Below are 14,120 nucleotides of genomic sequence, written 5' to 3' on the forward strand. Positions count from 1 at the left end.
ACATCTTTTCCTCAATCGTTGACATTAACATGAGACGTTAACATGAGAGAGAATGATTCCACATTGTCATTATTATTATGATATATATTGCATGATTGAGGCGGTCTTGAGTGCAGCTGGAAACTGAATGTAATCTTGGTCTACTTCACTTTGATTATATATGTCGCACACAATGCAGGCAGCAGCTTTACATGAAAAGTGTTGATGGATAATTGTTAGATTTTGTTCATTTAGTGCATTGTTATCCAAAATGAATACATGTATTCAGTATTTAAATGCAATGGTAATACAATTGTATGATATTGAATTATATCCGATTAAACACACTGCAACAAGAAGTGTTTTGTAGCTTTTCTTTCTGTACTCGTTTCCAAAGTGTAACGCTCTGTGTCTTTCTCTGCGTCTCAGTGCTCGTGGTTCGGTCTGTGGTCTTTTTGTGGTCTTTTTGTTTCAGAGACGAGATGAAGAGCTCAAAGCTGAGCGAAGCGATAGCATCTCAGTGAACGCGGCTCTGTCTCCTCTCTCTCCGGCTCACAGGAAAAGACCAGAACAACCACCAGCTCAGTCATGTCTTCACACCCCTCAATCGCACAGGTGTGTTGCTTGTGTGTATGTGTGTGTGTTGCTTGTTGTGCTTGTTGTGCGTGAAAAGAGCGCGACAGCACGAGATGCAATGCAAAACAAGTTTGTAGCCTTTAATTTTTAATATGATCACAATCGAGCTCGTGGGCACATGCTGGAGGCCGTTCCAACAGAAACTGAATGTGATGCAAGTTTACACATCAAAGGAAAAGGAAGAAAACAAACCCGGTCACATCCGCCAAACTGAATATTGACAATGGATGTATAACACCCACTTCAAACCTCTTTCTCTTCTTTTCCATTCACATGCACCGACATTGTGCAAACGATACGCCGCGACAAACATTTAGAAACATAGGAGTTCTTAGTTATGTGCACAAGTCATAACTGTCAATGGAGACTCACACAACCTCAAAGTTACACCTGTATCGATCCTGCTAAAGTGCCCTTGAGCAAGGTGTCAGCGCTTCATCAATGTGTTGGTGACTCTGCTTTATGGCACTTATCTGTATGCACACACACCAATGGCATCTATAACATTTGTATATCGATGCGTTTAATAACAGATCGTACAAAGACTTTTATGACCCATAGAAAAAGAGTTTCAACAATGTAATTAATTGAACATCTAACAGAGTTATCCATACTGAATAATTAACTTGACAGTGCTATTTTAAGACAAAAAACAACTAATAGAAAGCGAAGACAGTTCAAATGGAACTGAGTAAATACTGTATTGATTTAAGCTGTTTGGTGGCAATTTTTTGTCCTGAAATAATACTAATTTAAAAACCAATGTTACAGATCACTTGGATAAATGATGATGTCATCTGCATATTGACACAAAAACAAACATTTAATAGATTTAAAGTTATAGCACAGAGTTTAGAATTGAACATGGTGGAGCTCTGGAGCCGTCTTGTACGTTAACCCAAAATATTACAATATGTTACACATGGTTGCTGCTCTTGAAACCGTCAAAGTCTTCTCTGACCGGCAGACGTTAATGATCAGGACATGTTGTTAGCAGACGGGATCTTCAGGGCTCTTCTCCTTCATGCTCCACGTTACTTTAACCTGAAAACATTTTGTGAGGCGATAAATATCACACATACAGTAATATATGTGATATAAAGATAAATAAAGGTGCATACCTTTAGTCAGATATAAGCTGTAGATGCAGAGCTATTGGGTCAAGTACCTCCTCCTTAATGGTGAAAAACAAAAGTAACGGAATGTAAAGAATCCAGAATACATTTTTTGATTATGCAAGAAAAACAACAGATATTTTTTTTCTGATAGTGTAAATCTACTTACTTTACGAAGGCATGCCGACATTTTTTGGGTAGCCCTAAAAGCAAGAATGCGTACAAACACATGAAAACACTTCAGAGTTGTAATAAAATACTTTGTGAGCATAATGTGCCGACCAGCTGGAGGACTACTCACGGCTAAAGTAGTACAGTGTGCCGATGAGGGCCAAAGCCAGGGCCGCATCAAGTCCAACCAAGGGCCACAGAACCAGGGAGCCGCAGCCATCTGGAGCACATACGGTCCACGATTTAGTTTAAATGTATTGTAGCTCGTTGCTTTGCCAGGTGGGATAACCAATCATCAGATGGTCATCACTACTTTGGTTGTCATTACATTGTCTGTATGAAAAACAACCTCCTCCATTGCAGTGATTATCAACCAGTGAGCCGCGGCACTCCAGTGAGAGCTCGTCAGTTGTGCCGTGGGGAAATGTCCAATTTCACTTAATCGGTCCCAAAAAATATGATTTAGTTGCCGCAAATAATTTTCCATTGTTGAGCGTCTGAGCATGCAGTATAGGTTCTGGCCTAGTAATTAAATACTCTTCCATGCCAGTAAGGTAATGCAATACTTACCTACCCTATATGCTGTATTATGCTAAAATGTGACATTTGCCGCGGGGTTTTTTTATCGTAGAAAATATGCCGCGGCTCCAAAAAGGTTGAAAAACACTGCTCTATTGTATTTACAGCATTGTGATCTGGTAAAGTGCACGAGATTTATACCGTTACAATGTATTGACAAAAGTGCTCGTACATCACAGGACACAGATCATCAGCATCAAACGATTTACCAAACATTTGCATACAGGTGCTCTGCAGCCTTTGATCAACACTCGTACCCTGTGAAGGATTCTCCGCTGGGCAGCGGCACACTGGCTTCACTGGTGGTTTGGGTGGTTTGGGCTTTGTCTTCGGCTGTGATGTAGCCGGGCGCCCTGTCAGGTGGAGATCAAATAACCGTAAAGACAAGCGATAACTAAACAGCAGTGAAGCAAAAATGTAAAGAATCTGTCCGGGAAAGTCATTTGCGACCATCTTTGTTTGTCATAAAAATGACTTTTCTCTACAAGTACATCATGTATGTTGTGTGTCTGCGCGTGACTTGACAGTACAGTCCTATGATCCAAATAACCCAAATGCCACGGGTTTGATTTGGATTTTTAACATTGAAATTATGCTGTATTAATATTTCTCCCTCAACAAAAGCAACACAGCGGTCACTGTGTTGAAGCTAATGAGGTTGTTTGGAGCATCCATTAAGTCTAAGTGAATGTATAATAAGACTGCTGCGCCCAGGTAGGCAAGACAAACTATAGAAAGATCCAATATGTTGGTCAAAACTAATAAAAAGAAAAGGATACACATCACATTTTAAACTTTTCTTTTTTAAAGGATAGCAGACAGTGGAGAGTTCCTGTGGACTCCCCTGGAGGAACATGGTACTTTGCAGCATATCGTTATTTGAAGTCACAATTTTCATCACACAAATGTGAATACATATTACGTTAATGACATAATGCTGCAGGTTTGGCACAGATCCACATTCAGCCCCTTAAATCCTTTCCTCCTCCTGCATTGAGACAGATGGACTCAAACTCTCACGGCCGCTTGACTTTTAACTCCTGTAAATGAAGCGCTTGAGATTTCAGGCACACAAACCTCCCGGCCGAAGAAGAATCCCGGACTTCCACATCTCTGTGTTTTTCTTGTCCTTGAGGACACAAGAATAAATCCCCGCGTCCTCTTCTGTCACGTTGATGATGCGCAGCGTGAAGGACGCACTGCTCCTCCTGCATAACTTGAAGCGTGCCTGGTCCACATCATCCTCGTAGTTGGCCCGCTGAGCATTGTTGCATTTGCCGAGGTACTTCATCTCGCTGTGGTTGTGAATAGTGCGGAACCAGTACACAGAGTCACACGAGATGTTGACGCATTCACACTCGATCGCCTCCGTGCTGAGGATCTTGGGATAAAGAACCTTGACGGGTTCTTGCTGCAGCGTCTGGCCTGAACCTAGGAGAAGAAATAAAAGGGTGTTTGAGACGCACGGGACAACTCTACAGGGTCAGACATCGTTAACAGCCGGGGCGACAACACACGACAACAAAGTCAAGGTCAAACACACAACTGCCCAATAATTGTGTGTCATCACAAACAGAGTCACCTTTCTTCAGGTCTCAAGCCGACTTGTCCAATTAAGAAATGCTTGAGTAACAGTGCATGTGCAGTCTTTCCAATTTAACAAAATAAAGTTGTAATGAATAAAAACACATACAAGTACAAACATACTTGGCAATATGGTATAGAAACACTACAACTATAACCAAAAGTGTCGCAAGAATGGAAAGGAACCCCAAATATGAAGAAACCTGTTGCACATCTTTCAAATGCCAGCAATTTGGCATTTATGCAATGTTTAAGTTATGCCTTCGCTGGAAGAGCCATTTCCTTTTTTGAGTAAGGTGTGTAGGCACATATACCTGTTGCAATCACAAGTTATGAAATACCAAAACATGAGTAGAAATACAGAGGCTTCCAGTGTGCGAAAGGTTAAGGCTCACTGGTGCTCAAGTCATTTGGATGATCACTTTGCCCAAACGTATGAATATTTAAGATTGAATCTTTATCCAATGAGTTGCGCCATGCAGTACTGGTAAAAATACAATTCATTTCAATGCCTTGATAGAGCTATAATATACAAATACATATAAATATAAAATGCACATCTAAGATACCGCAGAGCACAAACAGGTCGTGTGTTGTCACACTCATAACTGATCATTGTAATTTGAATCCAGATTGTACACATTGCATTCATGTAAATACATAAATAACAGCATCAATGACTTTATGCACAGTTGTACAATTCTGAGATATTAAATTAAAGTAACTCCCGTGGTAGTCTGATCATGACAAATGAACCAAAGGCTACATTGCACTTCAAACCTTCAACATCATCTGTATTAAAAACAAGTTTCACATCGGAGCACGTACGATGGTTATGACTGTTTTCAAGAAATTCAGACATAGTTTAAGTTGCTTCAGAAACGCTTCAAGTACACAGACAGCAACACATCCCTGGCCCCTGACAGAGGCACGTCTCACCTGACGTCCACAGCGAGAGCGTCAGCAGTGTCCACGGCAGCAGCAGCATCTTTGTGACCGTCGATACGCAGCTGAGGACAGCGGGAGGTAGCGGACGGATCCTGATATCTATCTGTGAGAGAAGATGGGAGGAACTGAGCTGACAGGGCCCTGAGTCGTCAAGGTAACACCCCATGTGACACACACACACACACAGGGCCTATCAGAGTGGTCCATACACACACATACGGCTGAGAAAAAAAAACTGAAAAAATTTGAACTTTGCTAAACACAGAGAAATGGGGAAATGGTTCCGTAAAGAATACTTGACTGTTCACCTAAAAAGTGCATACCCAACAAATACTAGAGTGTTCATTACTTTTGACATACATGACATACATGCAGGGATCATGACAAACAGATGACACGAATCGACATATCAAACCATATAAACGTTGTATATCCACAGAGCAGCAGTTGCAGCGCTGTGGTCTCTGCCCAGGTGCGTGACCTCGAGCTCTGCAGCTCCAGGCCTCATGCCTCCCTGCAGAGCAACCTGCAACCTCCCTGCAGGTGCTGGAAGCAAAGGATCTGTGATACAACACCTGAACCACAAGTATGTTGATTATTATTATTATTAAATATTCTTTATACAGCTTTTTCTCACTTATGGGCGTAAAGTGCATCAAGGGACACATTAAAAAAGCACGATAACAAACCCTGTGAGATGTGTGCATGACCAACTGATCCATATGTGAAATCATATGCATCCTGAATATTCTCACATATTGAGTGAAGAGGTACATTTGTTTTAGATTCAACCAGAAAACATGTCGCAGTGAAATCATTTATTCTCATTAGTTAACATGGAACAAGTTTCTTCAGTTCAATTTTAAAGAACCCGCCCTCTGAATTTCTCCAGTCATGCCCGACTAATTTCTTTCAAGTGATATCAATGCTTAAACATATCAAATGAACACATTTATTTCCGATTGACATAGAAGATCCTTTTCTGCACAAATCAAATGAACACTCCAGCTGTAAAAAGTGGAAAACTGTCTTCGTTCTTAGTGGAAATGCAGGGCAACAAACCAAAATTAAATTTCATCCGGCAGTTACAGACACATGAAAAAAACACCTGCCATCGGAAAAGTCAAATCCCACCAATTTAATCACGGAATAATTTGTCTAATAATTGATTAATCCTTTCGTCTGTAAAATGTCAGGAAATAGTGAAAAAGTGGACATTGTCATTTCCAAGAGTGACGTCTTCAAATTGTTGCAAAATATCAATCCAATACCCCACAGACACGTTGTATGTAATGATATAAAACAGAGAAAAACAGTCAAGCTTAATTAATTACCAAGAGGCGTTACAGAGCTCAATGTCACGGTGAATAGTTGTGTGGATATTCCAAACACTGAGGTGGATACGAGACACTGAAGTCTGAACATCAACCGGATTCATACCTATTTATGAGCAACAATAACCTCACACTGCATTAGAACGTGTTAAAGAGGGACTGAAGATTTTCTTGCAGTTAATATCTGATTTAAAAACTAAATGTTGTGGGGTTTTTACCCCACATTCAAATAAATATGTCCCATTGGTTGGCATTTCTTTTGTATTTTGTGTCAGAAAATGTCTCATTATCCCCAGAACTCAGAATGTCCCTGATGAAACCCGCTGAGCGCCGACATCATCCCAGCCTCGTCTGTGGAGGGTTTCGTGTGTGAGTGACAGGTCGGTGTCGAGCGGTCTGGTGGGGGTCTTAAAGGGACAGGATGTGGGCACCCTGTCGCTCTACGGGGGTCGACGACGAGAGCGAGACGGGGAACGAGACCGCAGGATTCTTTGAAAACAGGAGATCTCGAGGGGCTTCAGAGCCGAGCTGAGAAGCCTCTGTTGGTCTATCTGCTCCGACGCCTTCAGTCAAAAGCAGCTCTTCATTTCTTTTCTCCCCTGCTCTCCTCAGACACATTTCGTTCTCAAATATTTCAGACAAGACTCAAGAGTTTGTTGGTTAACAATGGCAGTGATAAACAAATACTATTTCAAGTTGTCACCTCACCTCAGCAGCTCCTCATCTTACATACATACATCAACCCGTCGGTTTAATCTGCGGGCCTGTTTGAGCGTGTTTGGGAGGGTTATTATGGCAGCAGTGTGCAACTAACAGGCCGCCATTTTAGTCTGCTAGTGCTGACAACCTCCTACCTTCTTCTAGAAATCTAGTTTTTAACAAAGCCAAACTAGTCCACTGTCATAATTCATAACGATGCCTAAGAGACAAAAATTCATCGCACGTACTGATGCTTATGTGGTCCACAAACCGGCCAGTTGATAGTCAAATAAAATAAAATAAACAAATAACTTAATAGGTATGCCGTGCTAAAAGGGTCAAACATAGTTGTGTCAGCTGAGGACCAGTTGGGACTTATTTAGAACAACTAAGATAATCCTTATTAGACAAAAGATAAACATTAACTTTACTTTGCCTCTTTTCAGTCATGTGTGAAAACCATAAACTGCCTTTGTTCAATTCATCCCAGACTGCTTCTCAAGTTTGTACAGAGATGTCCTCATTTTAACTTGTGCACCTGTCTGACCCCAAACACTTTATGAGCTGTTTGGATGTGCAAGTACATGCATAGCGCTGCACTTTAGATGAGGGCAACGTCTTGGCACACTGTTTATTCAACATAGTTTTGATGTGCAACAGAGAGAGATCTTGTGTAATCGCATCATTCCATTTTATAAAAAGAAAAACACTGAACCTGACTCGGCTATCAGAAATGTGCGCCGATTGCCTTTTTTTAAAAGCCTCGAGCCTCTGAAAGCACACAGAGGTTGAGAGGAAATGAAATGACTAAGCCTCTAACATCTGTGCTCTTTTATTTGCTTTACTGATGCTCTGAGTGAAGCTCAACAGTGCCCACCACAGGCTGCGAAAAGGACCACACATCGTGCTGAAGCACAGATACAGACACATGCTGATGTATTAATAACTCAAGTGGACTTAATGATCATTTCAAATGATAGGCAAAAAAAATTAAAGACCTTAAATATTAAAGCAAACAATGAATAAAGATGTGCAAATTAATTCTGAAGTGCCTTTGTGAAAAATAAAGCTGTTATAGCTGTGGACATGTGTGAGAAACAATGCACTCATTCTTAACAAACACTAGTGGACTGCACATGGCTAGCCAGCTAGCTCACCTGTGAACAACACTGTCAGAGCGAAGAGTAAAAAGTGCTTCGTTAACTGCTATAAACAAATATTCTAAAATAGTTTATGATATTGTGAATGCAATGCTCACAATAACGTCATGATTGGCTTGAATGTCAGACTGGGGCTTTTGAGTTTAACAGCCCAGAATGGATTCGTCCCACAGCTTCTCCTCCTCTGTGCGAGTGTCTTCTTTCTCTTTTGTTTTCTTCTTCTCTTTCCTGTATTTTGGTTTGGCGGGCTCGTCCTCCCCCTCCCCCTGTTCAACATTCATTTCAGCCTGAATATGCACTTCAGGCTCTTTTCTGTTGTCCCGCATGTCCTCTGGCATTACATTGTCCATCACCCTTTCCACTCCTTCCACCTCAAAGTCCTCCTCCCGAGATTTATTTTCTCGTCTTCTCTGCTTTCCATGATTTTTCCGCTTTTTTCTCTGGCTCTCTTTCTCGGACTCTCCGGATTCCTCTCTTTTCCTCTCCTCTGAGTCATCATCTCTTTCCCTCCTCCGTCGCTTCATCTTCTTCTCCTCCTTGTCTGAGTCCTCATCCCTTGGCTTCCTGGATCTTCTAATCCTCCTCTTCCCTCTGCGCCTGTATTCACTGCCATCGCTGTCACTTGTGCTACTGCTATAGGAGGAGGAGGAGTGAGACGATGAAGAAGTACATGAGGAGGAGCTCAACTGCTTTCTGCGCCTCCTTCTATTTGTGGGTGGAAGAGTGAACAGGGGAGAGCCTGGAGGAGGGCAGGTGTAATCCATGTGATGGGAAGGCCAGGGCGGGCCCTGATGTGGAGGACGCCACCCGACAGCTGGGTAGTAACAGCCAGGGCGGGAGTGATGAGGAGGGTGAGAGGCGGGAGGGAGGTTGGGCATGCGTTGGTTGAGTTCAATGATACCCGCCTTGTTAAATGCTTCCTCTTCTTTCTCATCTTTCTCACCCTCGTTTTGTGCGTCACCCAGAGGGAGGGCTTGACCGGCCTTGGGGGTGATTCCACGAGCCTTCTGGACCTGAATGTAATCCGCCAGTTCATCTGCAAATGTGTTGTAGTCCTTTTGTTGAGATTTGCACAGCTTAACAACCTTTTTCTCCCTGGTCAAGAACACATAAACAGAAATTAAGTTGCTATTCAATCAGGTAATAAATGTTGATGGTACACTAACGCAGTGGTTCTCAAACTTTTTTTTACCACTGGAAAGCAGAAAAAAAAAAAGTACAGAAACTTAGTTTTATGATATCATCAGCCCATCAGGTGTCTAAAGTTAATTTAACATGTCTAACTATTCTCTACTTGCAGACACAGCAGACATGGAGCAATATGACTATACAATGGGTGTTTATGTATAATAAAAGCAGAGGCACTTTGCACCTGGCTGGAGTTGGTTGTGCACACTACGACCTCCTTTGAGGATATAAGACATGGGACTCAACTACACAACTAATATGTGGACTTAAAACCCAAACATGAGCTAAAAACAGCTAGAAGATATAAAAAGATACAAAAAGATACAGAAGTCGGGTGATAATATTAATCTGAAGTATAAAAAAAGCACTTAATGGAGATTTAATGTTGTCAAGTTTCAAGAAATGCAAGTTGAAGTGCAGTTAAGCAGAGAGGACACTGTAAGTGAAGCATAAATTATGACACGACAGTGGACATTATCGAAAAAATTATTGATTTTACCTAATCTGGTGTTTGTTTCCTTGCATATGGGCCTGGTACATCTCCACAGAGTTAAACTGCACGCTGCACATCTGGCACATCAGGGCGTTGGCTGGAGACAACAGAGAGTGGGAAAGACGGCATAAATGATGAAACAATAATTGCACCACAATAACACAGTGGTGCGGAGTAACTGTACAGCTGAGAACTGAAAATACAAATGAAGAGAAGACCTAAGGTTAACATTCTGAGTAACATCTGCAAACAGTCGTTAACTAATTCTTGACTCTTGTCAACTCTTTATTATTATTAGAAGGTTTTCAAACACCTGCCTGCTTCCTCTAATGGGATGGAATCTTTATGGCTGATGGTTTCAAATATAAGATGTTGGGTTTTTTTTATTGAAGGTTCTTGATTGTTCTTGTGATGGTATTACAATGGGGTTGGAATCTTCTACTGATTATATTTCTCTCCTTTTATCCCAGTTAGATTGAAAGACATTGACATATAGTGTCTAACTAAAGACAAATTTGCTTCGATATTGCCTCGTAAAACACACCCAATATGGTGTCTGATGCACTACGTGTTGTATTGAGAGGCAGGACTCTGTGCTACCTTGTTGGACGTCGTCTCCGAGCTCTTTGAGCAGGTCCCGTCTGGCCTGATTCCTCTGATGTTTGCGTCCATTGTAGTGCTGCAAAGCCATTTGGGGATTGTTGAAGGAGACAGCACACAGGGCGCAGTGCTTGTCCGGGTCCTTCAGATCAACCTCTGTGCTGGGGGTGGCCGCGGTGCCTGATGGGTCCAGAAGATGTTCCGTATCACCCGGCGGGGCTGATTTCTGGTCAGCATCATCAGGACCCCGAATGAGACGTGGTAAAGTACGCGCCTCTGTGACTGCAACGAGAAATCATCGGCTTAATTTGTGTTTGATCTTCTGAAGTTAAGGAAAACCTGAGCAGACATGTGAATCATACTGTGGAGCTGTAAATATCACAATTCATAATACTTTTCAATCACATAACACACACACTTGCCTGGAGGCTGAAGACCTTGTTTCCGAAGATTCTTTACATGGACTTTGCCTTCGTAGTGGGATTTTGCCACCACGTGGGAACTAAACACCATGTTACACAGCTCACAGAAATGGTCCTTATCAGTAGTCATGGTCCGCTGCAATAAAGAGTCAGATATATGCTTTGTGATATTAGTATGTAAGAAAGAAGAAAACTAGATGATCCCTGAGACCTTCTCTGTGCTCCTCCTCTCTCTCATGTGATCATATTCTATTGAGGAGGACGGCTCTAAAGCTAGACTGCTTACCATTAAATGCTTGCAGCATTGTGGTTTATGTTCCTTCTTCTGTTACACTCATCGTTCAATGTTACAGATTAGAGTCAAATAACTAAGCAGGTGCCAACCTGGAGTCCTGTGGACTCTTTGTCCATGTCCTCAGCTCTCTTGGCCTGCAGGTACACCTTCAGTTTCTGAGCATGTTTCTTTCCCTGCAGTCGGAGGAGACAGTTTCATTAAGGCTCTGACCTCGCGAGGTCAACAACACTGTACCACAATCTCACGACTAGTGCCTGAGAGCAGCACACACCTCGTAGTGCGACAGCCGCTGAGAGTCAAAGAGCAGCACAGCCTCACACACGTGGCAGTAGTCGTCAGTGAGGAGACCCTCCAGCAGCTCCTCTTCGCTCTTGTCTCCTGTGTGGCAGAATAAACCTTCACTGTTACAATTGTGCCTCAGAGAATAAAGATTATTGAAGTATAATGAACCAATGACAGGCTTTTAAATCCTCACATTACATGATGTGACTGTATTCATTGTTGACCTACACAGTTACATTTAATGTAAACTTATATTAGATCATATATAGTTAAACTACTAAAAACCTGACGGGTGCTCTTGTGTCTCCTCATTGGCTGATTTTGATAAATATGGAGATAAATTGGCTTTTGACGAATTCAAAGCTGCAACTTGAAATGTTAATGCATACCATGTTCATTGTCTGAATATGTGAGGAAGGTCACTTTGTCTTCGGACAGTAATCAAAGCAGATTTTCCTGCAATACGTACTGCTGTGTACAGATTGTAAAGCCCTCCGAGGCAAACTTGTATTTGTGATGTTGGGCTATACAAAATAAACTGAACTGAATTGAATACTGCAACGACAACTTACTGAGAAGTGCATTAGCCCATCTTAAGAGGGAATTCATCAATTTAACTGAATATTCAAGATGCACACACTCTCTTAGACTCATTTAACACAATATGTTATCTATAACCACTATTATATATATATCAGTTAACAGAATTAATGTTTTGGTCATCCTATCATTCAATTCTAAATTACCCAAAAAATGAATACTTGAATTATTCTCACACACTAGCTTGTAAACGGTACGATAAAGCAAAACCTCGAAACATTTGTGACATATATTAATAACGTGGGAGATAATCGTAGTTTCATGCTTGACTGAATTCATTTGACTTGTTCAATGTCTGATGTATTTAAATGTTTCACTGCACTTTGAACGCAGGAAGCATCAACACAAATTATATTACACCCAGCTCCTTTCGCTTGAAACACGAGGCACACTGTATTAATAACAATAGTTCACCGGTTTGGTCATGGGTGTGGCTATTTTACCAAAATTGGGAAAAAACAGTTTGTGAGTTTCATTTTTAGAGATTATATTAAAATTATATCAATAAATACAAATGTATACGAACTATTACAGTGAAACTCAATTGGTTTACATCAATGTTTCTGATAACTAACACATTAATTCATCTTCATAATGTAACAATGCCATGGTTTCTTGAATGATTAGACACTGTATTCTGTCTTGAGCTAATTATATTTATGACTGATTAATTTGTTTATGACATACAATCACTGTTATGCCTTGTGGTGAATACAAATGAGTTAATTATTCAAATAGTCAACAAAAAACAAGCTGATTTTAAATAAATGTAGTTAGTAAAACATTTGTGTTAGTGTCTCAACTGCAAAGATGTGCGTGCTTGTTTTGAATATTAATGTTTCTGATGATCAATTGTCACTGAATAAATCATTGACCTAATTTTCAGAAATATGCTTCTATATGAATCAATATTGAAAATGGCCACTGTCGCCCTATCAAATGTGCAACTGAAGTTAAGAAAAATAAGGAATTGGAATAAGGATTATGGAATATTTTCAACATTTCTGTTGAGTCCAAATACTGACGGCCTACATAGTGTATTGGCATGATATTAACTCTCTCCAATGTAAGGCAAAAGGATAATAATCTACTAAAATACAGCATTTCCCTCTGTGACTATGTAAATATCTAAAGCTCAAATAAACTAAGGCCTTCCATAAATAAAACAATGAATGCACACTTTGATATGCCAAAATATTCATATCTGTACATTTCAAATACTGTACTTACCAAATGATAATCACAGTAGCAGTTATCAAGAGAACAGGGATTGCAGATACTGTATCTCAAACTATGTGTACAATGTTTAAAAAGGATATTTTGTTTTTGCCTTTCACACCCTTATCTTGAGAGGGAGGAAGATCCGATCAATTCAATTGATTATGCCTGAGATCGATCGAACTCACCACCATCTTGAGAATACTAACGTTGTGTTGGTTTCTTTACACAATACACAACGCACCACATTTTAGACTGAAACTTGTGCCACTAGCTCGTGAGTCTGCAGTCCATTGCCTTGACTGGTTTGAGCAACGCAACTAAGTTAGCACTTATCTGCCAGAGACGAGACACACGTGAATGTCACCCACTAAGTAGAAAGTTATGCAGCAGACGTGCAGCTGTCCGACCACAACAACGAGCAGCCTCCTAACTTTGTATCGGTGTCACTATTGGGGTGTTTTCATTGGCGACACGTTTAGCGAGTCATGTACGCACCGGGCGGTATAACGTATTCTGCCTGACTTTTAAACGTTAAAAAGTTTGACGGTCGCGCATTCATTTAGCCACGGGGCTACATTTAGCTCACTGGCTAGCCAGTTAGCTTCGAAAGCTAACGTGGGCTCGGCGGTTTAGGACACAATACGGCTGAATGTCCACGTTGCGGACAGAACTCACCTTCAACCTGGGTGCTATCTATTTGAGTGTTTATTACTTTGTCAGCATCTGTGACAGAAGCCGCGTTAGGGGTACTGGTAGTGTTATTTTGAGTGTCTGACTCCGCAAGCAGCGGAGTACAGACACTTATGTCGGCCAT

The 14,120-nt window shown here is 41.1% G+C and overlaps 2 protein-coding genes across 2 annotated transcripts; both read right to left on the minus strand.

Moving 5' to 3' along the window:
• Positions 1–1,895: 1,895 nt before the first annotated feature.
• cd8b (cd8 beta) lies at positions 1,896–5,520 on the minus strand (the record flags this gene model as incomplete). The annotated part of the gene is made up of 6 exons (XM_079218823.1): positions 1,896–1,933; positions 2,032–2,121; positions 2,738–2,833; positions 3,558–3,911; positions 5,004–5,115; positions 5,428–5,520. 6 exons carry the CDS (start codon positions 5,518–5,520, stop codon positions 1,896–1,898), a joined length of 783 nt encoding a protein of 260 aa, XP_079074949.1.
• Positions 5,521–7,982: 2,462 nt separating this feature from the next.
• Positions 7,983–14,120, minus strand: zmat1 (zinc finger matrin-type 1; the record flags this gene model as incomplete). Its single annotated transcript, XM_079218712.1, has 7 exons — positions 7,983–9,300; positions 9,893–9,983; positions 10,487–10,768; positions 10,897–11,044; positions 11,293–11,376; positions 11,475–11,581; positions 13,982–14,120. The coding sequence occupies 7 exons, from the start codon at positions 14,118–14,120 to the stop codon at positions 8,349–8,351; spliced, it is 1,803 nt and encodes a 600-aa protein (XP_079074838.1). The 3' UTR covers positions 7,983–8,348.

The sequence above is a fragment of the Taurulus bubalis genome (genome assembly GCF_910589615.1).
Source record: "Taurulus bubalis genome assembly, chromosome: 5".
Taxonomy (NCBI): domain Eukaryota; kingdom Metazoa; phylum Chordata; class Actinopteri; order Perciformes; family Cottidae; genus Taurulus; species Taurulus bubalis.